At 39.3% G+C, this 26201-nt stretch overlaps 1 protein-coding gene and 1 long non-coding RNA gene across 3 annotated transcripts; both read right to left on the bottom strand.

Annotated features, from left to right (window-relative positions):
• Positions 1-4558: 4558 nt before the first annotated feature.
• Positions 4559-18232, bottom strand: LOC137168607 (myosin heavy chain, fast skeletal muscle-like). The gene is made up of 40 exons (XM_067571298.1): positions 18168-18232; positions 17862-18084; positions 17465-17608; positions 17218-17374; positions 17076-17103; positions 16885-16996; positions 15489-15581; positions 15345-15408; positions 15123-15221; positions 14929-15032; positions 14694-14832; positions 14465-14583; positions 12827-12976; positions 12575-12745; positions 12179-12485; positions 11910-11986; positions 11734-11821; positions 11527-11644; positions 11296-11419; positions 11061-11197; positions 10694-10949; positions 10178-10420; positions 9882-10058; positions 9617-9762; positions 9411-9501; positions 8919-9308; positions 8631-8757; positions 8430-8548; positions 7599-7795; positions 7290-7473; positions 7036-7201; positions 6733-6857; positions 6289-6597; positions 6005-6208; positions 5744-5869; positions 5485-5655; positions 5276-5380; positions 5088-5183; positions 4838-4969; positions 4559-4680 (listed from the first exon to the last, which is right to left on the bottom strand). The coding sequence occupies exons 2-40, from the start codon at positions 18063-18065 to the stop codon at positions 4663-4665; spliced, it is 5817 nt and encodes a 1938-aa protein (XP_067427399.1). The 5' UTR covers positions 18066-18084; positions 18168-18232; the 3' UTR covers positions 4559-4662.
• A 4576-nt stretch (positions 18233-22808) lies between these two features.
• Positions 22809-25565, bottom strand: LOC137168624 (uncharacterized). Of its 2 annotated transcripts, XR_010924307.1 has the most exons (4): positions 25431-25565; positions 24243-24419; positions 23929-24072; positions 22809-23834 (listed from the first exon to the last, which is right to left on the bottom strand). It is a non-coding gene; the product is annotated as an uncharacterized lncRNA (long non-coding RNA). The 2 variants fall into 2 exon arrangements; XR_010924306.1 differs by having other exon boundaries at positions 24243-25565.
• Positions 25566-26201: the final 636 nt, after the last annotated feature.

Here is a 26201-nt window from a genome sequence, read left to right as displayed (position 1 = left end):
ATATCTCAAAAACAATAAAAGATAGAAAAAACATGTAAATTCAAGATTTGTAGGTCAAAGTCGCATGACTCATTTAAAGTTCAAATGAGCAGTAAATGTTCAAAAAGGTGTGGGTTCACTCACACTCTCCATTCAAATATATGAGTATTTTTCTGTGTCCAGCTGCAGTTACTTATTGTCTCTACACACCTGACAGTACACATTTCAATCAAACTTTGACCAGGTCATGTGGGTTAAAAGTCTTTACTTTTCTAAAAATAGACTTGATGAAAATTAGGAAATTAATTTTTTTACACACAAACTCATCAAGAGTTTTCAATTTACTAATTGAAATTCAAGTGAATGGGCCCAAAACTTGCATGATTTTGATGACACAGGTGTGAGCAAGACAGACATGTCTCACCCTGCAGAAAATGCTCATCCTGTCAATCAAACTTTCAAAATAAAAGCACACCACACTTGAAGAAGACAAGAAATATCCCTCATTTTTAAAAAGCAAAATGATCTGATCCTGACGGGCCAGAGTGCGAGGTCGCGACCAACGCTGCTTGCAGCTTTAATTATATAAGCTCTTCTCTGTCACTTGTGCATACATTCATAATTAAAGACTTCACCAAAATACAATTTACTGTTTTTCATTTGTTAGGTCCCCACTCGGACTACCCTGATAAGCAACTTTCAAAACCAATGTTGGATTTTGTCAGTTTGCCTATTTTATCATTAACTGGACACCAGCTCTGAGTAAGAATTTAGGGAAGACTGTCCTGTTGAATTGAATTTATTTTCAATATAATTCCATCCATAAATAATACAGTGACAAAATGTATGACTATTTTTGGTTTCTGTAATAAAACATCTAAAAGTAAAATTCTTATCAGATGGGGGTCCTTGACGTGAAAAAGTTTGAGAACCACTGATCAAGAGAATTCTTGAGATAACTTTCAATGAAAATGTATCCATGTACTATACATTGAATAGATTATAGTCAGTTGAGAACATACATTTTTAAAGTTTTTTCTTTTTTGCACTATCAAGAAATTAAACTAATCTCAGTGCAATCCCATAGCCACATCAATTATAAGTTTAATACATGGATTCAATTAGGTCAGATGAAACCTAAATGATGTTCAGTGGGAAACTGGTGTCGTATATGACAGTTAAAGATCATATTATCCCTTTACTGCTTTTTGACCTTCACGCCCTCTCATTTATAGATGTTTTGATTTTTAATCTTTCTGATGAATCAAATGAGGACCTGAAATGAGTATAATGTTGCATTTTGGGGTGGGAACTATGCCACACAAGAATAGGGTACAATAAATTTGACTATTTTAAATCATTTAAGAAAGTGGTTTATATACATATTCTATTTTTATATATATTCCTAAACTGTTTGTTGCCTTAGTCTACTTGTTAGGAAAACACCATGCTCAATTATGAAGATGTATTATGATGTAAAATATAGAAAATATAAAAACATTTTTGGTCCTCATAGAGGTAGATATTTCTTATGCGTAGAATAATCTATATTTGTCATTTATGATTGCATTTTGTGAAGTGCAGTGGAATATGGCCACATTTAACCATACAAATGTATTGTTTCACAACCAAAAGCTACTACCTCTTGAGTTGCAGGTGAGGAGTGAGCGTAGTAGGACAGGTAGCTGGAGGACTGATGAGAAATGGGAACAGGTGTGCAGATGGGAAAAAAGGGAAAGTCTCAGGGCATCTAGTGGACAGTTTGAGGATGGCGGGTCTGGGGAGTTGGAGGACAGAACATGGCCTGGGAGAAGTGAACAGGGACTAGAGACAGAGACAGAGAGTAATGCAGAGGGCTGGGAATGAGAGAGTGTGGCTGCAGAGAGGGACTCAGGAGCAGATTGTAACAGATCCGAATTAAAATGAATAAATAATTAAATAAATTGGACTCAATGGGTAATACTCTCCTCCAATTACACACATGCAATCGCCTACTGAAATGTGCATGTACGTAGCCGGTCACTCAGGATGTGCCTACTGATTACATATGTCTCACACAGTATATAAGGCAGCGGCTCACTGCCACTCTTATTCTTTTCAGTTCAGCAAGGGCGAATCTGCTCAATCTTACCTCTAGACGGATGGAGTCACTGCTCCAGCAAGCACCAGACATGCCTTCTGCTTTGATTGCCTTGGACAGGACCACGCTGAGAGTGACATGATGCAGCCACCACCCTGCATTCACTGCTGAGGACTTCCTCTGATTCAACGCCAGCAACGGTGGGACCATTTTCGGCTGTGTGATGTCTCACTCCGCTGCGACGAGAGCAACCTGGAGCTTGAGATAAATCCTTGCATTGATGACGAGTTCCCCGCTTTGTCCAGTGCCCTGCCATCACCAACATCACTGACCTTCGGAAATCCACCTCTGACTTCAGTTCACTAATGTAGGACATTACATGTCTGCTTAGTGTTAACACTGTCTCCCATTGTTCTCGTCACTATCCTTCATGGAGCTGGCATACTAGGCTTATCTCTCGAGTTAACGACCAGTTGCATTATCTCCTCCTTAATGAGGAGTAATTGTAATATGGCAGAAGTATTGGTTTTATTTTTTGTTTGCTGTGCTTTTATGTTGCATGATTTTAGATTGTATTTAGAATAGTTATTATTGTGCTTGCTTTTATGTTTGTTTGCATGCTTTTAGTCTGAATTCTGCCATGTTGTGTTGAGAGTGTTTACTCCCTGCCATTGATTGCACCAGAAGGAGTGACTAAAACACTCGGGTCGCAAATAAAGGCCGGGGAAAAACAACATGGCGCAGCGCAGGAAAAGAGACAAAGGACTCAGGAGTGAAAGAACAGAAGAGCACGAGTCTGGAGGCAGGACGGCAGAGGACGGGGAGCAGTAGTTAGCTCTGCCTGCAGTTGAGGCATGATGCAGGTGTGGGCAGCTTGGCCATGGAGCCTCCCTCTCTCCCTTTGCATACCTAGGGGCACACCGTGGTGGAATCATGGGGGAAGAGGGAGAGAGGGAGAAGGCCTGCAAGCTGCCTTGCCATGGCAACCTGAGACCGCAGGCGGGGTGACGCTCCCCAGCCCTCCATCCGTTACAGACAGAGCCGGAGCAGAGCTGACGTCACACAGCATACAATGGCGCAACACACAACGGGCAGAGTACAAACTCTGCCCAAAATTGTGAGTACAAAGAAAAGAGTACACTTGGTCTTAGTGCAGCGTGGGTGTTGTGAAGGCACGTTACTGCTGATTCTTGTGTCTTTAGTGAGCAGTGGTGGCTGCTGCCCGTGTGGGGTGGCGGTGGCTTCAAAAAGACAGAGTGGACTGCTGATGAACCTCCACTATGAGGAAAGGGCTGGCGTCTCCTCCACCTGCAGAGCAACAGGGTCGGTCACCGCTTCGGGTTCGCCAGGGCCTGCTGCTCTGGCGGACTACATTCCTCTTCCCCAATTGGACTGTGTGTTGCAGCATTAAGGACTCTTATCTGGATTGGGCTTCTTTGAGTGCATTTTAACATTTTAGTTTTAGTATTTCTTAGTTTTAGCATTTTATAGTTTTAGTATTTCTTTAGTTTTAGAATTTTATAGTTTCAGTATTTTTTTTTCAATATTTTATAATTTAATCTACATTTTAGTAATTTGTAGTTTTAGTAGTGTATTTATAGTTTTACTGTTTTTTAGCCTAGTTTTAATTTATTGTATGATCCTGGCATTAAATGAATCCTCGACTGATACAGTTCTGTTGTCTTCCTTGGTTGCTACGTGTTGCTCTCCACCTGATTTTTATTTTAAACAAAACAACCATAGTTCTCTAAGCACAGGTGGAGCCCTCTACCTATGGACCCTGCCACTCCTATGCCGTTTGCTGAAGTGGTTTCTGGATGAGAGCAGCAGTGGAGCGCTGCTTATATACTGTGTGAGACACATGTTATCAGTATGTGCATCTTGATTGACTAACTACATACATGCAAATTTCAGTCGGTGATTGCATTTGTGATTGGAGGAAAGTATTACCCATAGAGTCCAGTAGAGGGCTCCACCTGTGCTCATAGATCTAGAGTTAGAATATCGTAACCATCATTTTAAAGAATGCTGAACATGTTTTTGTTAATGGTATGGTGAAAAGTGTAACAATGTTGATTATCCATCGGTTTGGGTAATTACCATGTTAATGGGAATTAATTGTGGCTCTGAAGGTTATATTTTGACTGTGGTGCTTTATCCATGTTTAATTTATGCTTCTTAATTTCTGCCTCTGTAAAATGTGAAGGTGCCTTTTAAGCTTGAACTTGACACTGCTATCACTCTTCCAAAAAGTGATGCTAAGCAGAAGACAGTCTCATTTTACCGGACAGTACCATGTGGGTATGAATCATGATTATTCCTAGGGAAGGAAAATGTTAATGTTGAGCTGAAAGACCTCCCCATCCAGACAGCTAGATTCTAGCACGAGTTCTAGCCAAGTTAACTGATGTAGTTCCATCTAGTTACTGTGTTAAACACTGTGTGCTTAAGCGTGATTGACAGAAACTAGAGAGTAAATAATACAGATGACATATGAAATTATAAGGAAAAACAGTTTATTGAATGAATACATTGTAAGAAGACAATTCAACAGCTAGATCATATTTTATGATCTCTGTTGAAAGGCGCCAAAAGGATGTCTCTTATTCAGCAGCTTCAGACTAGAAAGAAAACAGGAAAAAAAAGATTCAGCATGTATTCTTATGATAAAAAGTAAATAAAAAATGGTATAAAATATATTTATCTTATAAAAAACTTCAATAACCCCATTGAACTAAGGTGCCCAAGAATATTTTTTATAAAATATCGCATGGTTACCTTTCCATGATCACGGCTCTTGGCTCTCAGCTTGTTGACCTGGGACTCAGCAATGTCAGCGCGCTCCTGAGCTTCCTCCAGCTCATGCTGGACCTTCCTGAACCTAGACAAGTGAGTGTTGGCCTGCTCCTCCTGTTAAGGGTTTGGAGTTGAAGTATGTTGTATTTTTTAGTATTATATCATATTAGTATGGTTTCTTTCTGTAGTTATTAATTTGTGCTACATAAAAATTACAAAACATTTGACTCACAGCCTCCTCAGCCTGTCTCTTGTAAGCCTTCACTTTGAGCTGCAGCTTATCAACCAGATCCTGAAGTCTGTTCACATTCTTCTTGTCCTCCTCAGTCTATACAAAAAAAGGAATGTTATTGATGGAGTACAGAAAGAAAATTATGAAATTAAGAAATCAGGATAATTTTTAGTTAAATCAGAAATCACCTGGTAAGTCAACTCCTTCACTCTCCTCTCATATTTGCGGACTCCCTTAACAGCATCAGCTCCACGTCTCTGCTCTGCATCAACTTCGGTTTCCAGTTCACGGACCTGTAATGTGATGTTATACAGTTTGTGAAAACCTTATTAAGGGATTTTAGTAGTGAGAAAGATTTAATTTATAACATCCTAAAGTGAATATATTATAAGCATACCCTTGACTCCAGTTTCTGGAGCTGCTTCTTGCCACCCTTCATGGCGAGGTTCTCAGCCTCATCCAGACGGTGCTGCAGGTCCTTGACTGTGACCTCCAGGTTCTTCTTCATCCTCTCCAGGTGAGCACTGGTGTCCTGCTCCTTCTTCAGCTCCTCAGCCATCATGGCAGCCTGAAATGATGGGCATCAAGCATGAACATGTATTTGGTGAAGTGAAGTTGAATTTTATAAAAAAGAAGACTCATAAACATAAACTCACATCAGTGATAGCCTTTTTGGCTTTCTCCTCAGCATTTCTTGCTTCCTGAACAGTGTCGTCCACTTCACTCTGAACCTGCACAAGGTCAGACTCCAGCTTCTTCTTGGTGTTCAGAAGACTGGTGTTCTGGATATTAAAAAAGTCACATTTAATTTGATATTTGTTATGTAACCTTGTTACACAACACATTGTTGTGTAACAAAGCTGGTATGTATACTATTCTGTATAAAGCCATTTTCTTGTGAATTATTGAACATAAACCTGAGAGTGAAGCAGTCCAACACGCTCACTAGCATCAACCAACTCCTGCTCAGCCACTTTGCGTCCTCTCTCTGTCTGCTCAAGAGCAGCTCTCAGCTCCTCAATCTCAGCCACCATCAGGCCATTTCTGCGCTCCACCATGGCAGCCTGCTCCTTCATGTCATCCTGTCCTCTGACAGCATCATCAAGGTGCAGTTGGGCATCCTGACAACATGTGGAGGAAAACAGAGTTAACTTTCTTTGCTCTTCAACATTTATTTATACATTGATGAGACCAAGCTCACCTTGAGCTGTCCCTGGACATTCCTCAGTTGTTTCTGGGCCTCAGCAGCCTGCCTGTTGGCATGGCTCAGCTGAATCTCCATCTCATTCAGGTCTCCTTCCATCTTCTTCTTGACTCTAAGGGCATCATTCCTGCTCCTGACCTCAGAATCGAGAGTGCTCTGCATGGAGTCAATCACCCTCTGGCTGTTCCTCTTGATCTGCTCCATCTCCTCGTCCTTTTCTGCAAGCTTCCTGTCAACCTCACCTTTGATCTGGTTAAGCTCAAGCTGAACACGGAGAATCTTGGCTTCCTCATGCTCCAGTGTGCCCTAAAGGAAAAAGTTGAACATGAACCAGTCTTTCTCAGGAAAATTAAAGAAAAAATCAAACGAATACTTGCCATTACATAAAAGCTTTTGTATTTTATCGCATAAGTGGTCTAATGTTGTAATTTAGATTTTTACCTCTGCTTCCTCCAGTGCTGACTGAATTTCAGACTTCTCTGTCTCCACAGTCTTCTTGGCTTTCTCCAGCTCATGGATGTTCTTTCCGGTCTCACCAATCTGTTCAGTCAGGTCTGAGATCTCCTCTGTAGTACACCAAAAGCCAAAATCCAGTTTAGAGAAACTTAAAATATGCTGTATACATTATACCTAGAAAATTAGGTTTTAACACCACAAAATCTCACGACCTACACCTATACAGGTCAAGGAAGAACCCTTACAATCACTATAACAGTTATATTAAATATCATGGGATTGACATACGCTGCAGGTTCTTGTTCTCTCTCTTCATGGTCTCCAGCTGATCCAGAGCCTCCTCATAAGAGTTCTTCATCTTGAACAGTTCAGTGCTGAGAGTGCGAGCCTCCTTCTGGGCTCCTTCCAGCTCTGCCTGGCCCTCCTCATATTTCTGTTTCCATTCTGCAAGGACCTAGAATGATATAGATGAATAACAATGATTAATTACTAAGAAATATTTGTGTTTCACTTGTATCAGTGTGGTTTTGATTTCCTGTTACCTTATCAAAGTTCCTCTGCTTCTTGTCAAGGTTGGCAGCCAGAGCATTAGCTCTCTCTACATCAATCATGAGGTCTTCCACCTCACCCTGTAGCCTCTGCTTGGTCTTCTCCAAAGAGGCACACTTTGAGTTCACAGCCTCAATGGACTCCTCAGCATCCTGCAGACGCTGGGCAAGCTTTTTCCTGTAGTGAAGAAGTATTTGTTTACATTCAATTGCATATTGATAGCAAAATATGTGGAATGTTATCTGGAAAAGCAAGCAATTGAATTGAAAACCAATTTAAATTGTAAAAAGGTAGTGACTTACTTGGCCTCCTCCAGCTCCTCAGTGCGCTGGATAGCATCAGTCTCATATTTGGTTCTCCACTGAGCCACTTCGCCGTTAGCCTTGGACATTCCACGCTGCAGCTCAGCTTTAGCCTCTTGCTCCTCCTCAAACTGCTCTCTGAGCAGATCACAGTCATGGCGGGCTGACTGAACAGCATGGGCCAGGGCATTCTTGGCCTGATGAACATGGCAAGAGGTATTTTAATTGATCTATAATGTATACAAATATTATCTAAATCTTATTTAGATACATAATTTGTTATGATGGAACATGTTGATTGAGTCATTTAGTTTTGGATAATTTACTTTTACATCTATCAGATTTGCTATTTAGTGTAGTATGTGAGACTTAGAATACAGTAATTGGTGAGGAAGGAGAAACAGGTGTGTTAGTAGGAGGTACTTAAGTCATAAAAGACAAGACTGAGATGTAGCAGCAACACTGCAGGAAGAGGGAGAGGTCCAATTCCCACAAATCTCCTTATCAGTTAAGTGGTAATATGGTAATGACATTCCTAAACAGGCAACCTGACATTCACAGCAACTGTGGTGGTATGGTGGTAGAAAATTAAGCAATGTTTGAATTTCTCTCTCAAGCTCTTTTTTTTGCTTTCTAACATGATTGGACGATATATTGCACAAACTTTTTTTTTTCATGCATAACAGTCAGCAGATCTGGTGGGTTAGTAGTAGATTATAGGTGAAGGTGGAGAAACAGGTGACTGACTACATTTGAAAAGGAGGACTCAATTCATCCCTTGTTAAAAGCTCATAATAGCACATAGTATAGTAATATGTAAAGTTATTATACCTTCACTTCTTCCTCAATGTGTCTTTTCAACTCCTCAATTTGCTGAGTATAAGCCTGCTTGCCCCTGGTCAGCTGGGAAACAAGAGCGTCTTTCTCTTCAAGCTGGCGGGAAGACTCACCTGAATGATAAAAAGTAAATGTGTTATTTATCAAAATCATCATTACTGGTTTTATCACTACTTTTTATCAAAAGTGACTCACCATTCTCTGTCTGCAGTCTTGCCCTCTGTGCACTTATGTCATTCAGCTGACGCACATTCTCATCATTTTTGGCCTTCAGCTCACTCAGCTGGTCCTCAAGAGTTCTGCACATTTTTTCCAAGTTGCCCTATCAAAAACAAAACATGATGTATTTAAAAACATTTACATGAACAAAGAAAATGTTGAGCATCTATCTAAGTTGAAAGCTACTGCCATATTTATCCATTATAGTTCACATTTCTAACCATAATGAAAGGCAAATATTTCAGTTATAAACAAAACACTCACTTTGGATTTAGCAACAGCCTCCATGTTGCTGGAGAGGTCATCAATCTCCATCTTGTACTCGCTCTTCTCCTTCTCAAGCTTCTGTTTGACACGCTGGAGGTTGTCGATCTGCTCTCCCAGCTCTGCAACACTGTCGGCTTGCTTCTTGCGGAGAGCTGCTGCGGTAGCTTCATGCTGCAGGGTTGACTCTTCAAGGTCACGGCGCAGCTTCTGGAACTCAGCCTCACGCTTCTTGTTCATCTCAATCTGAGCGGCTGTTGCTCCACCAGCTTCCTCAAGCCTCTCACTGATCTCCTCAAGTTCCCTGGAGAGGTCAGCCCTCTGCTTCTCCACCTTAGCCCGAGCAGCCCGCTCAGCCTCAATTTCTTCTTCCAGCTCCTCAATACGAGCCTAAGTTTGATGATAGTAATATGAAGAAGGTTTGTTAACTGGAACATATTGTAACAAGTGTTTTTTCAGTCACTGAGTATAATATTCATGTCAATTACTAACCTGGAGTTCCTTGATCTTCTTCTGAAGCTGAGCACCAAGAGACTGTTCATCCTCAATTTTGCTGAGCAGCTGGCTGGTTTCAAACTCCTTCCTAGAGGAGGAAAAGACAGTTATTGCTGTTATAGTTTTAGTTTTGACTCAGGATCACTGTGTTGCATTATGGCAATGGTTCAATGTAAGGGTTAAAGATGAAAAAGAAAACTTACTTCTTGATTTTCTCCTCAGATTGCTGCTTGTCATTTTCCAGATCCATTATGGATTCCTGGGCCAGTTTCAGATCTCCCTCAAGCTTCCTCTTGGCTCTCTCAAGGTCCATACGGAGCTTCTTCTCTTGCTCCAGTGATCCCTCAAGCTTTTGTGAAAATATTGTAATGTTGACATAAATAATGTTTTGAATTTTTATCATGGAATGTCAATTCTAACACACAAGCTAACAATACAAACATGTTATGAAAAGTAATGTTTTCTCACATCGTCCACTTGCTGTTCAAGCTTTGTCTTGGCCTTGGTCAGAGTGTTGACTTTGTCCTCCTCTGCCTGGAGATCATCCAGTGTTTGCTGGTGAGCCTCTTGGAGGGCTTTCTTCTCCTTGGTTAACTTGGCAATAGACTCATCTTGAGATGCCATCTCCTCTGTCAGGTTTTTCACCTAAAAGTGTCAGGCAAGGTACATTATTTCCATCACTTTATATATATATATATGTTTGAAAGCTAACTTCATTTATTTTCTCATTTCTCATAGATTGGTAGGTTTAAACTTATTCCAACCTTGTTTTCAGTTGCATGTTTCTCCTTCTCCACTTTAGCCAAGGTGAGCTCCAAGTCATCAATATCTTTCTTCAGCTCAGAGCATTCATCCTCCAGCTTCCTCTTCTTGCCAGTCAGCTCAGCATTGATTTCCTCTTCATCTTCCAGTCTCTCAGTTGTCTCTTTGAGTTTGGCCTCGAGTTGGATCTTGCTCTTAATCAGACCTTCACACCTTTCCTCAGCATCTGAGAGGTTCTCACATTCCTACAGTTTATTTTGCACATACAGTAAGTCAATAAGGTGGTTATTCTCTGAATGTACATAAATATCGTCAGAATCAATACAAAATAGAATATACACATATTTTTTAATGTATTCATTAATATTTGTCAATCTAAGGCACATAGAAGATGAGATCACTAGAAGAGTACATTGCGTCTTCAAATTTCACCTAGATAACTGAAAATGTTAGTGACAATATTCAATTAGTGTAGTGTGGATGTGACAGAGTCACACTTGCTTTCGTATCCTACTTACAGAAGCCACTTGCAGTTGCAGGTCATTCTTTTCCTGCAGCAGGGAAACCATCTTCTCCTCCAACTCCTTCTTCTTGGCCAGGGCAGTAGCCAGGTCTGTTTGCATCTTCTCATAGTTCTCCTTCATCTTCATCAGCTCCTTCTCAGTCTCAGCACTCTTCAGAAGAGGCTTGATCTTGAAGTACAGATTCATCCATGGCCAGTTTTTGACATTCATGAATGAACGGACATTGTACTGAATAGTGAAGACAGCCTCTCTGGAAAATGAATATGAATAAAATGTCATTTTTACTGCAACGTGACTTAACAAAACTGCTTTAATTATTTCATTGGACAGAACAGTTCAGTGTACTGTATGACAATCCTACCTCCTCTCCATCATCTTAACAAACTCTGTCCTCATGAGGAATCCTCTGCAGAGAGCCTGAGTCATGGTCACCAGACTAGCCAGTTTCTCATCTCTCATCTCCTCCAGTGTACCCAGCAGACCAGCTTTGAAGAACACCTGTGTGGTTGTTTGAAGGAACTCAGTCATCAGCACAAATTGATACAAAAGGACATATGTATATGACATATCTATTGACATTGTTCATAGAAATTAACCTTAGTGTGCCCAAACTTGTACTGAGTGTGATCCACATCAATGGAGCCTAGAAGCTTCTCTGCAGCTTTCTTGTTGTCAATGAACTGTCCCTCAGGGATGACGCTGGCATTCAATACTTTGTATCTACAAGAGAAAATTATGTTGTTACTTACAATGACCCCACATCTTGGCCAGCTGTTTTAACTCAGATGATATTTAACTTGACTTGTTTATATTAAAAATTACATCACCTCTGCTTGAAGTCACCGTAGAGGATTCTGCTGGGGAAGCCCTTTCTGCAGATTCTGATGCCTTCCAGCACACCGTTACACCTCAGCTGATGGATGACCAAGAAGTTCTCCATAAGACCTGAAAGTTGCAAATTCATATTGTTTCAAATATTTCTTTATATCACTATGTCACATTTAGTGTGCAAAGCTGGGCTATGTGTTTCTAACCTGGGGTCTTTGATTCATTAGGAATCAGGCAACGGACGAAATGAGGGTGAGTGCTCCTCAAGTTGGTCATCAGCTTGGCCAAGTTCTCCTGTGGATCAGCAACACAAGATAACCTGTCAACAATATTTCAAGATGAGGTTTTTAATTGGTATCCAAAAATATGAAACAATACATACCCTGAAAAGAGCAGACACAGTCTGGAAGGAACCACCCTTCTTCTTTCCTTTTTTGCCGCCGCCACCACCAGCAGCCTCTGTTTTCACAAACATTAAATTTAATCAATGGTACTAAATAGATAACTTTGTAGAATCTCTTTTAAGTTTTCTTCTCTCTGGAAAGGTTCTTTCATAATTAAGTCACATGCATATATATATTACCACAGAGTAATCAGCTTTATACTACGCCTGAACCAAGTGTAAGAGACACACGGTTTCTAATTTCTCACCATCAGCTCCACCGTGGGTTGCATACAGGAAGGCCAGAAGTTTGTTTGAGGCCTTCTGATAGAGCTGAACAACTGAGTCATTCAGGGGGTCCTTGTTCTTGTCCAACCAGCCAGTGATATTGTAGTCCACTGTACCAGCGTAGTGAACCAGGGAGAAGTGAGCCTCAGGCTTGCCCTTTGCAGGTTTTGGCTTCTCAAAGGCCTTGGTCTTTCCAAGATGCTGATCATGCAGCTTGTTCTTGAAACTTGTGTCAGAGGCCTTGGGGAACATGCACTCCTCTTCAAGGATGGAGAAGATGCCCATTGGCTGAGGAAAAAAAATAAATTTCACACCATGGAAGCATTTCACATTTGCACATGAATCAAGAAGTCACTTCGACCTGATTGAGTACTTACCTTCTCAATAAGCTCAATGCAGGCAGCCAAGTCCATACCGAAGTCAATGAACTCCCAGACAATGCCCTCTTTCTTGTACTCCTCTTGCTCCAGGACAAACATGTGGTGGTTGAAGAACTGTTGCAGTTTCTCATTGGTGAAGTTGATGCAGAGTTGCTCCAAGCTGTTGAACTGCAATTACATGAATGTATTAAATTGCATGTCAATAAATTGTTGATCTTTGAATTGCTCAGAAACTTTTCAGCTACTCACATCAAAGATCTCAAATCCAGCGATATCCAACACTCCAATGAAGAACTGTCTTGGCTGCTTTGTGTCCAGCATCTCATTGATACGGATGACCATCCACAAGAACATTTTCTCATAGATAGACTTGCACAGAGCCATGACAGCATTGTGGACCTAGAAAAAAAGATTTTAGAATGAGATTTTGTCAGAATGATATTTTCATGTCAAAATGCAAATATTGCCCTTTTATACATTATTTTCAAACAATACATTTTCTTTATCTTACCTGTAAGGGCCCTATCTTACACCCGGTGCAAAGCAGCGCATAACGCGACACAAGTGTCTTTGTTAGTTTAAGACTGACGCAGTTGTCGTTTTCCCATCCAGCGCCCAGGTTGTTTAAATAGCAAATGCTCTTTCGCCCATCAGAGCGCCCATGGGTGTGTTGGTCTTAAAATGAGGCTTGGTTGGGTCATTGCTAACTTGAGGCAGTAGAGAGCGATTGCGCTATTGACCAACAAAAACCTGGTCTTAAGTCCATGTTAAGTTATTTCAAGGGCAAATTATCATTATAGTAATATACGCCTATATAGGCGGGTGCACAACATACACTCACAAATAAATGGATTACAGTGTGAAAGATTATTATTGTGTATATTAACATATTTTTAAAAATACATGTTATAATGCTCAGTTATAATACTTATCAGAATTAACTAATCGCAGTAATGACGGATAAAATTGTCTAATTATTTGACCAAATCATGGCAATACACATAGGTATTTAAACAGATGGACAGCAACGGATCAAACACAGATAGACTTTCCTGCTTCATCAATACATGATGACATGAGGAACACATGAGGGAATAAATAAGGCAAAAACAATGATTAAAGTAAAGATGGAAAGAACTCTAGACAGCCCCTAGCTGCTGCCAGCAGCAGGATCAGCACCTTGGAGAGCTGATCAAGTCGTGATAACTGTGTTAATGATTCTTTACATGACTAAAAATAATGATTTAATTTTTTAACAATATTTAACAAATATTCTTTAACATTTTTGAGAGTACAGTGATCAGGTTTCCATACTTTCAGCAATTAAAACCCCGCTGATTTTACCTGTTACTCCATTACTGAACAAAACGATTTTAAAGAAACTAGAGCTGTAATTAAAAAAATAAACCTTTTCAAAAAACAAACGAAAATAAATTTGCAACAAATTAATCAACAGGACCTCAAACTGGTGAACTGGGGCTGGTCACGGGAGGGTCCAGGAGCAGCAGTATGCTCATTATGGATCGTGCACTTTCACTTTGTACATGAGCAGATCTGTTTCCTCTGCAGGGAATCGTCCCTTCTTATTACTTGGCAAATGTGCCATCATAATAGCAATCCGCCAAGGTGCAAGCACACCTGGCTCTTAAAGAGAATGGGAGATGACACTCTGATTGGTTTATTGCATGTTACGTCGAAAACACACCCATGATTAATTAGGAGACTATGGACAACCCCTTTGAATCATGCGCCTGGCGCATCGACCATTTTTCCGCCGTTAAAGTAGCAAAAGTGGATTTGCACACACCCTAAACGCACTTTTGCCATACACTTCAGACCGTGCGCTTAAGATCGTTAAAACAGGGCTGTAAATTTTCTTTGTCTCACCTGTGGGACAGTCTGACCTTTGGTCACCATCTCATTTCCGACCTTGACTCTGGGGTAGCACAGAGCTTTCAGCATATCAGCTGAGTTCAGGCCCAGGAGGTAGGCGATTTTATCAGCCACTGATGGAAAAACAAACCTTTAGCTATCTGTAAACTGGGACATTTTTAGAAATATACGTTACATACTAATCCATGGTAGATTTCCTAAAAGATATCAATATCAGAATTACCTTCTGTGCCATCAGGTTCAGCCTGCTCCTCACGCTGCTTCTGCTTGAAATGCAAGCTGCCATGGTGCATCACAGCACCAGTCAGCTTGTAGATGCCCATCTTCTCCTCAGCATTGAAGCCCAAGATGTCAATAGCAGTCTACATTGTACATGAAGCATAGTTATTGGTATTTGAACCATTTTCCCCAGTTGTCTTGAGCATGCAAGATCTATTTAACTAAAATGTTTTTCTTACATCTGTTGCAATGAACTCCTCCACATCATCAATGCTTTTGACAGTGATTTCACCCTGACTGACCATTGGGTAATCATAGGGGTTGGTGGTGATCAGAAGAGCCTCTAGAGGAGCAGAGTAAAAATACATATTATTGCTTAGTGTTGTCTCTGGTATTGTTTCAGTTTAAATTTCAAATTGGCAAAGTAACATACCCAGGAGCTCAGGCTTGTGGCCAGTCATCAGCTGATAGAAGATGTGGTAGCTCCTCTCAGCAGACAACTGGAAGGTTACACGAGACTTCTCCAGAAGATCTAAGAAAAACGAATTTAACGAGAGACTGTAAGATTACTCTATTACATTTTAATACTATTACTTTATCAAAGACCAGATTATAGCCCAGATGAATCTTGAGTCATACCATGGTTGAAACTTACATGTTTCAATATCAGCTGAAGCCAGCTTTCCAGTAGAGCCAAAATGGATTCTGATGAATTTACCCTAGAGAGCCAGATCATTGATAACATTAGTTTTTATAATTTCGTAACAAAATATCTCGAGATGTTCCCTGGATTACTTACAAAACGAGAGGAGTTGTCATTCCTCACAGTCTTGGCATTACCATAGGCCTCCAGCAGAGGGTTGGCTGCAACAATTTGGTCCTCAAGGGAGCCCTGTAAGAGAGGATTTGAGTTACGTAAGCTAAACATTCAAATTAAATGCACAATATGTAATTCCAGCTGCTAGGGGTCTCAATCAAAACAATAACAAAAGACGTAGTGTGTGAGTTGTTGTCTTCATTGTTAAACAACGAGCGGGTAAGGATTACTCCAGTGTTCATCGTTCAGGATGTTTTTACCAGAAGCTGAATTATCCGCAGAGGTTTCCTCCTTTCCAAAACAAACAGACACTGAATAAAGCAGTTTCATGTAAAAAATCAGTGTTTCTCTGATGCTGTTCAGCGGGCACAGGATGTCCGGTAGGGGCTGCTAGCCAAGCTGCCTCTAATGTTTGCTCAGCTTATTTCTCTGATAATTTAAGATCCAGACATTCTGCAGGTTTCTACCGAGAGCTGAATTATCTGCAGAGGTCTCCTCCTCTCCAAAAACAAACATACCAGGGGATTAAAACTGGTAAAAATACTGAATAAAACTGTTTCACGTAAAATCAATGTTTCTCCGATGATGTTCGGTTGGCACCGGATGTCCGGTCGGGGCTGTTAGCTGAGCTGCTGCTAATGTAGCTTGTTTCTCTGATAACTTAAGATCCAGACGTTCTGCAGGTTTCTACCGGGAGCCAAATTTTCTGCAGAGGTCTCGTCCTCTTCAAAAACAAATGTACACAGGGATTAAAACTTAAATACTGAATAAAGTTTTCCACGTGAAAAATCACTGTTTCTCCGACGATGGTCGGCAAGCACCAGACTTCCAGGAGGGGCTGCAAGCTGAGCTGCTGCTAACACTTGCCCAGCTTGTTTCTCTGAAAACTTAAGATCCAGATGTCCGATGACTAAAATCCTTCATCTGGATATAGTTAAAAATGACCAAAATGTAAAAAGTTTATCATAAAAATGTGACTTAAAACTGAATAAAAGTCAATTTATAACAGTTTCTGCCAAACAACCACAACGCTGACATATGATGTTGTAGGTGTATACTCTTTGGGAGATGCAATTGTAGTGGACAATCACAACACCGACGCATGCATCTTGTATTCTTTGGTAGAGGGGTATGACGCCATTGACAAGCGACCAAATGAAACCGACCATTACCTTGATTAAAATTATGAATAATAATAATAATTATAATTCTCCAGGTTTGAAAATTGTTGGAAACATTTAGGATAATGTAAGTACACAACTCAACAAAATATATTACATAGGTCTAGTTGTTTTTAAACATTTTAATGTGGAATAGTTACATATTATAGCTTTAAGTGTCCTCTGACAAATAGTTTTATCTTAAACAACCAATTTACCTGCATCTTGCCAGGTGTTGGCTCAGACTTCTTGGCTCCAATAGCTGCAATTGTTGCAAAGTACTGGATGACACGCTTGGTGTTGACAGTCTTTCCTGCACCGGATTCTCCACTGGGGTATAAGAGACACATGTCAAGATTCTGCTTTATTATCATTACATGATTTAGCATTACGGTTCTGTTAAACTTACGTAATCAGGATAGACTGGTTCTCACGATCTGAAATACAAACATAGACATTTCTCATGAATTCCGTTTTTGTAATTCCTTCAATTCCTTCCTTATGTTTAAGTTCAGTTCTACACAATTTAACACTGCTAACTTTGACCTTACCTGTGTGCATGAACTGATAGGCATTATCAGAGATGGAGAAGATGTGAGGTGGTGCCTCAATCCTCTTCTTGCCTCTGTATCCTCCCACAACTACAGCATCATACACTGGAAGCCACTTGTAGGGATTCACCACAACGCAAAACAGCCCAGAGTAGGTCTGTAATAACACAAATAGAAAATAAACATAGTGTTAACATTTAGATATGCAGATATAAATGCACATCGCATTAGTAAAGTGGAGACTCACGTAGATCATCCAGGATGCAAAACGCTCTTTGAGGTTATACAACACACAGGGCTCGTTGAGGTGGGTCATCATGGCCATGTCCTCAATTTTATCAAACTTTGGAGGGTTCCTGGGAAAGATTTCATCTTCTTTCACAGTGAGTGTCTGAAGAGATATAGTAAAAATACAGTAAAAATGTTTTTACTAAGATTTTTTTTCTTCAAATTTAGAGTTAATCAGATGGATGTCCTTGTTAACCACTGTGTCAGTATGAATTTAAAACCACTACATGTTTTCCTAAGATATAGTTTTAAATAAATGTTAATGGAAAGAATGGCATCCTCCTACATAGAACAGGGTCTTTAATGGAAATAGATGGGAAAATGTTGTTAAAAAAGTAAAATAATCAATTGCCTACCTTACCACAGTCTGTGTCAACTGTGGCTTTGCCACCTTCTCTCTTCACAAGTTTACCCTTGAGGTACATCTCCTCCTTATCAGTCACAAAGAAGGCGGTTTTGGCATCAAAAGGAGCGGTTTGTGCTTCAATCCTCTCCTTCTCTGGCTTCCGGAGGTAGATGGCCGCCGGGCCATAGCACTCCATCTCCGCGTCTGTGCTCATGGTGGCACTTTAGTGGAGACTGAAAAGATAGTGTTAAAATATCAACATGATGTCGTAATGGTGTTGTATCCATCTGACGTTGGAGATTTTGACATCTTTTACCTCAGCTGGTTCCAAAAAATGATGAGTGGTAGAGTATCTGGTGGAGTCAAGATGCTATAAAAAGATGATTAAACGTGAGTACAATAACTTTTTTCAGTTTGGTTTTCTCATTTTAAATCTTCCTGGCAGAAGGTGGTAAAACTTATTCAGATTTAACTGATAAGTGCTAGCTGATTCAGTTGAATCATGAAAGTTCAATTCTCTCCCATCCCCTCAACTGCCCCCCACAATCAGAGAAATAGTACTGCTCTTAATGATCACTTAGTATATAGTATGTGTTGAGACAGGATGTGTACTGGATATCAACACAAATGAATTAATTGTGTGATTTCTGGAAAAAGAAAGAAAGAAACTTCTTAAATGTATTTGAAGTAAATTGTTTTGGAATAACATCTGCTCAAGACTACTTTGATATAACATGAAATTTCACCTGAATATCATCTAACACAAAGATAACTCTGACAAAGAATCATTGACAATATGCATTAGTAATTAGCAACACATTAACTTTACCGACTGATCAATGGGAATTCAAACTAAGATCAAAGTCGATACACTCACCTGTGTTGGGTGCCTACCAGTTCATGCAGAAGTCCAGGGCTGCCTCTTTTATAGAGGGTGGGAGTGCTTGGTCAGCTGTCGTCTCTCACTCAGTTTGGTCATGGCCTCATCCTGTTGCTTATTTTGTGGCAGTGATGTTTATGCAGCTTGTAAGCATTTTAATTTGTAACTAGAATTTGAAAACGACATAATGCAGCGTGATGTTGTACCAATTGATTTGATTTCATCACAAATTTGAATGTGACACACAATGTGGGTGTTAAAATATTGAAAAAAATGTAAAATGTGACCATTGTTTAATAGGAAATGGAATATTTGCAGTAGAATGGACTACATTTCTTATAAGCTCTATTCAAATTATACTCAAGGCAAATACCTTCCTCACTGCTAAAATAATTTTACATTCAAAATGCTTGCTTTCATCAGAAATGTTGACTATGAACAGTTTCTGTTCAAAGAAAAAAAAAAGACAATTTTGAGGGTCTGTTTAAGGAAAAATAAATATAAAATTATTTAGAGTGAAAGAAGGAGGTGCTTATTCATTTCTGCTCTAGATTAACTCAGTGATTTACAAACTTGTTATTATAAATGTTGGTCCACTACTACCTCCAAGCGCAGGCATGAAATGATGGCCAAATTTTACCATTCATTAAATAGTGCAGAATATGGTTTGTGTACAAGTCCAATGAATGTAGTTCTTGATTTGAAGGACATGAAAGTTGAAACATGTAGTTAACATCAACGATCTTTTTTTAATTCATGGACAGCTTTGGGGGTTTGTTTTGGAAACTCATCCAGATTCCATCAGTATTCAATTGCAGGACACTTGCATATATGAGATCTTTGAAAGTTTACCCCTAAATGACATTATTATAAGACAGTTGTCAACATACTTTAATTAGTTTTTTAAAATTCACCTTTAATATAACTATATACTAAGTCTTGTGAAAATTATAATATGTAATGCTTAATAATGCTTGACCATGGTAATGCTATATTTACCAAAACATTCATTGTGCTCATAAAAACTGTGTATTACTGTGTGTGCCAGTAACACCAAAAGAATGTTATAAAAATATATCATAATGCATAGCTGTGTTCACTATTTGATCATATAAATCTTATAAATCTTAACTTGCCAATTTGAGAATCAAAGCACTTTATTAAATGAGGTTACATCACATTAATACATATATTAAGGGCCATGTATGCATGGGGTTTAGTTTTGGAAGTGTGCCAAAATATCTGTTGTCTACAGTTACTGGATTCCGTCACTTCTCATATTCCTGTAATAAAATGAAAGATGAGGTACCATCAATAAAAGTTCACCTTTTATGTATCTCCCTAAATGGACATGAAAACAGCTGGCAAGTCATTTCAGGTATTGTCAAAAATAAGTTTCACATGCCAAATAACTTCATCCAGTTGCTACATTTGATACTAAAGAAGCTATTAAAGAAGCATGATACAAGTGTCCTGGCAGATCTTGAAGGCTTATGCACATTATGGCATGTTTGATTTGAATTTGGCTCACCAAAGAAAATATGATATGATATATAAAAATATCTAACATTTAGTTCATATCAAAAAATATATAAACACTTAGTTCATATCATGAAGTGGGTTAACAGTTGTAAATTCTTTCTTAATTGATTTTGACTCATTTCAAGGTGGCTCTTGGGACACATACTGATTTATTCCAGCAAATGGTAGGAGAATTTAAAATGACTAACATATGAGTATTTTCCATTACTTGTTATAGCTTCTTTGCTGCTGATACTGATTGCATAAGCCCAGATCATTGCTTCAGAATGTATATTTCTGTACATCTCTGAATGAATATATGTGATGCTTTATGTGCATGTAGAGAGATTACACCTGCTTACCAGTGCAACTTCCCTTAGTCTATATCACCTCACACAGGCTGCTGTGAAGAATGAACTGTTATTAGATAATGAGATTTACTTGCAGAAATATGTGATCATTACAGTGGCCCGTGAGTTGTACCTTTTGTTTCATATGGGATTTGGGATTCTGCTATGAAAAAGAAATCCACTTTGGTGTATTGGTGGTGTTGATTTCTTCTGTTGTTTATGTGACATGAACATGTTTAGCCTGTCACCATATATTCCCTTTACGACAATACTCAGGCAGCACAAAAGTGATGTGAGATCCAGGCAATTCTCACTAAAAGGTCCTCAGGGCTAACAGATGAAGGGTTGCCAAATGGCTGAATAGAGATGACTCATTGTGCTCCAGTATTCCAAGTCAAGCTTTGATGTCTTCCAGAGAATTTAGTGTAAAGATTTGTAATAACTTGGCAACCCACATCTATTTGTCACCCGTGACATCCAAATTATAACATTGCATGGATGCAGAGAAGGCCTGAGTCTAAGAGGAATTTGATTTGATAATTTTATTAATATGAGAAATTTAAAAAAAAACATGTTTGGTCTTTGTTCAAATTACAAAATATTTTCTCAGAATCCTTTATCATAATCTTGCATTCATTCATAAGATGTTTGGAACTAGAAAATATATGAATAATGTAAATTGTATGCAATAATCTGCCAACAATGGAAGAAAATGAATCGATAAATTAATCTCTGCCTGTGTGTCTGAACTCTACTGATCTGATAGCTCCATATCATTTCAGCTATACTGGAGGATGAGGGAGGAGGCTCAGGCAAGGTTTATTTCAGCTCGTGTGGGCATTTCTTTGTCAACCTATACATTCACATTACAAAACAACAGCAGCCTTAACAGCCCAACTACCCTCCCCAGCTCCTTAGACAACCATCCCTTATATACTTTCACAGGTAAATGACACAGGTTACAATGTGTCTCAAAGACTGCAGCAATACCAGTGTCTGCTTCACCCTATCATTTTTACTTGGCTGTCTTAGCTTCACACTTTACACATTAGCTTCACACCTTGATGCTTTCTCAAACCAAAATGTAGGATTACAGGGACCTAAACTTTCACAAGCAATACTGATTTACAAAAACTAGATTAATTCTACACTTTGCACTATAATAAAAGTTTCAAGTTTACACTTGTATGTTCAGTACACCCCAAACAATAGTGCAAAATCAGTCAACTCCACAATTAGGCCAAATATACTGTATATATTCACAATTTAGACTAAGTTGTATTTATTATCGACGTGAACCACAGCTGACCTGATCATGGAGCTGAATGGTCATAACAGTGTGTTTAAGGACTGCAGCAATACCAGTGTCTGCTTCTCTTTCATTTTTACTTGGCTGTCTTAGCCTCACACCATCCTTTATTGACACTTTCTCAAACCAAAATGTAGAATTACAGGGAGCTAAGCTTTCAAAAGTAATACTGATTTAACAAAATGTAGAATCATGTTAAATTGAGCTCTATAAAAACCTCTCGTGGAATTATTCTTGCACTATAATACAAGTCTCAAGTTTACATTTCTATGATCAGTACACCCCAAACAATAGTGCAAAATCGATCAACTCCACAAAATCCTGTCATGTCTTTTTCCATCTTGTTAGTTGTCCACCAGATTTTGAGAGAAAGATTCTGGTACTTCTGGTGTTTCAATTTTGTGTAGCTTCATAGGTTCACTTTACATCAGTTCAGACTAAGGCTTTTAATTTTTTTTGTGAAATTTTAAATGTTGCAACACACTGAGCATCCAGACAGGCAGTGGATTTGAGTGGTTTGAAAAGTCTCTGGATATTTTTTATACTTTTATACTTGAAATGACTGGTATTCAATCCATAAATTCAAACTGACCACAGTCACTGTGCCTTGTGAGGGAACAAAACAAATTTAGGTTGTAAAAATAGGCAATAAATGAAAAGTGCAAAGCAATAATCGCCTTTGAAATTCTTCCCTACATGTTACACGGTGTTCTGTCACTGTGTTATGGGTGTATAAATAGGTAGAGGTCTGTCTGCAATGAGGTGATGAGTAAAGTTTTAGCTCAGTAGTCAGCACAGTCCTTCGTAAGGTAGTAATTAAAGTGTTACTCATTGTAACACTTTAATTTTCTAAAATTAAAAGCATAATAACAACAAAAACAGGATTTTTAAGCCTCTTTCCAGTTTTATTCTAATACAAACAGAATTCATAGATACAGATACAAATACAAATACTGGGCTCTCTGCACATCCCTAACTCACAACTATTGTATGTTGTACATACACACTAATGCTTGTTGTGAAGGCTTGGGGGCTGCACACTACCTAAAGCAGGAGGGGAAGCTCAAAGTTGTTGCATATGCCAGTCGAGGTCTTTCCAAAAGCAAAAGAAACTACCCCACTCACAAGCTTGAATTCTTAGTCCTAAAGTGGGCTGTTGATGAGCAGTTTAATGACTACCTTTATGGCACAAGTTTCACTGTACTTACCCACACCAATCCCCTCACATATGTGTTAACATCTGCCAAGCTAGATGATGCTGGACATCGCTGGTTAGCTGCTCTTTATACCTACCAGTTCACTGTTAAGTACAGAGCAGGGCAAACCAACCATGAAGCAGATGGGTTATCCCGTCAGCCTCAAGACCCACCTCGTGAGGATGAAGCTGTAATTAAAGAGAGGAAGAATTGAGGATATGAAAAGAAGGCTCTTGGATGTAAGAGACGACATGGGTCATGAAGTATTCTACCACTACCCAGAACAGAGTCAGATCCTACTGGCCAAGAATAGCCAGAGCCATTGAGGAAAAGTGCAAAAAATGTGAACACTGTTACAAGAGAAAGGCTGTGCCCCAAAAGAGACACATTATCAAGAGTCTGCTTCATTATCATAAAGTTTATAAAGATTTAGCATGATACTATATTGCATACTCACGTAATCAGTCCATACTGGTGCTCATGATCTGACATACAAACATAGTTTGAACACACAGTTCAAATGAATTCTGTTTTGATCATTCCTCAAATAAGCTTATGTTTAAGGTCAGTTCTATCAATCAATTTAACGGTAGTTACTTTAATCTTACCAGTAAGCATTAACTTATGGGCATTATCAGAGATGGAGAAGATATGGGGTGGTGAATCAATCATACACGGGAAGCCACTTGTAGGGATTCACACCAACATAAAACAATCCAAAGTAGGTCTGCAATAGTAGAGAATAAAAACTGAACATTTGTATATGTATACCAAAATAATACTTACATTACATACACACTGAATGAAAGTTAAAAACTTACTTAGATCATCCATCATGCATCACGCTCTTTGAGGTTATACAGCACAGATGGCCTGTTGAAGTGGGTCATCATGGCCATGTCCTCCATCTTATTGAACTTTGGAAGATTCCTTGAATGGATGTCCTTCTCCTTTACAGTGACAGTCTGAAGAGAAAATGTAAATAATTTTTTTTTGTTTTACCAAGATATTTCATATAAAGATTTTTTCAGTTAGATGTCATGTTTCACAGTTAGGGTCTGTGGATGAAAGAGACTAATACAATGATTATGAATGAATTAAATTAACATAGTATTTCAAACAATTATTTACATACCTTTCCCTGTCTGTCTCAACCGTGGCTTTGCCACCTTCCTTTTTGACAAGTATACACATGACACATGCATTGGCATCAAATGGAGCAGTCAGGGCCTCAATCCTCTACTCTGGTTTTTGGAGGTAAATGGCCGCAGGGCCATACTGTTCCATCTCTGCATCTGTGCTCATGGTGGCACTTTAAAGGAAATTGTAAAAATGAGAGTGTCGGATTTATATCATAATAATTGTGTTGCAGAACATGCAGTTTAATAATGTACATTATTCTTATTTTTTCATGATGAAAAATGTACCTCATCTGATGCAGACAGAATTTCAATGGTATTCTGTTTATGTCAAGATGCTACAAAACAAAGTTATAGGTAGACAAATGTATTTTTCTTATTGGTTTGCAAATTGATCTATTATTCCAACAGTAAACATAACATACAAAACCTGAAATTAAAAAATAGTCAAAGTTAAGCAAAATAAATTGAAAATGAAACATGCAAACATGCATTCAACAATTAACAGGTACATGCTATAGGAACAGATGACAGCACTCATCTGTCTCAGATGCCTAGTTAATGTCCAGCTCTGAGCCTGCCTCAGGAATGCTTGACACCTTGTTTTGTGATAGAGATATGTTCAATTTATATAAGTTTATAAGTATATTTTTAGGTGGAGCAGAACAGGTGGACCCAAATGCAGGAGACAGCAGCCAGTATGAACTAAAAAATTGTCTTTATTTAGCCTCAGGAGCAAAGCAAAACTGAACTGCACTGGAATGCAAATTATTCAAATCTACAGGAACAAATGTTAACTTAAGATGCAAGCAGCACTGAATGGGCCCTCGCGCCTCCGCTCATGTCGGGCCGTGGCGCATTTGAAGGGCTTCTGTCATGGGCATATAGATGTCTTCAGACCCGGGCTGTTTTCAGACAGTGCAAGACGGAGATAAACATCACTTTCTTTGTCCACTATTTTGCCTGCTGCTGGGGCTGCTTTGCTGCAATTTCATAGGGGGCGCTATTCAGCCAGTTTGCATCACTGATAAAATATTGTCATGTAGACGTGTTCAGGCTGGGACTCTTATCAAACATGTAAAGTTTGGTGCAGACTGGAGCATGTACAATAAAGTTATAGCAACTTCCTCTGTCATGGTGAAACATCAAATCTCAATGGTAACAGAGATGAAAACACGTCTTACCTCGATGTTGGTGTGACCAAGTAGGAAGAGCCAAGCTCAAGCAGGCTGTTTTTGTAAGCTTGCATGATGACATGTCATCAGGCCACCACAACGCCCAGTAATCGAGCCACCAGTAGCACCAATCACGTCAATAAAATGACGGAAGCTGATGAATCACAAAGCTTGTCTCCATGGCTGGTGCACTTTTAACACTTTTAACCCACATGACCTGGTCAAAGTTTGATTGAAATGTGCACTGTCACAGGGCTCGACGGTGCGAGTATTTCACCCGCATTTGTACCTAAAAATAGATATGTGCGAAGTGGAAAAATAATTTACTTGCACACTGTGCGACTGCAAATTACAACCATAAGACTATATGAAATGCTAGAGGGATTTAAAGTTGAAACGACGGATACAGAAAGTGGCGACGCTAATAAGGCTAACGGAGCGTTAGCTGCAGCATTACCGGAAGGAAGCATAACCAGTTAGCCTACGCTCAGCTCTAAGTTAGCCCTGCCTCTCTGTTTGGATCCAACCGGACTACCGAGCCCCGGTTTGTTATTCAGGTTAAAGTGGGAAGAACCAGAGGGTCTGTCGGTCAGTTAAGTGAAATTAAGCCTGCAGAAGAAACGCCAGGACCATCAGGGTGAAACAGTCCGTGGAAGAGTTGTTGTGTTTGGCTGCACAGATAGGAAATCCTTCGGCTGACAGGATGTACCACTCTGTTTGAAAAAAACACTTATTCTCCTCTCTTTGGGTTATGACAGCGGTTGGCAACTAGCATATTAG

The sequence above is a fragment of the Thunnus thynnus genome, chromosome 17 (assembly GCF_963924715.1).
Source record: "Thunnus thynnus chromosome 17, fThuThy2.1, whole genome shotgun sequence".
NCBI classification, from domain to species: Eukaryota; Metazoa; Chordata; class Actinopteri; order Scombriformes; family Scombridae; genus Thunnus; species Thunnus thynnus.
The sequence above is the reverse complement of the archived record's forward strand: the minus strand, read 5'-3'. Positions and strand labels throughout refer to the sequence as shown.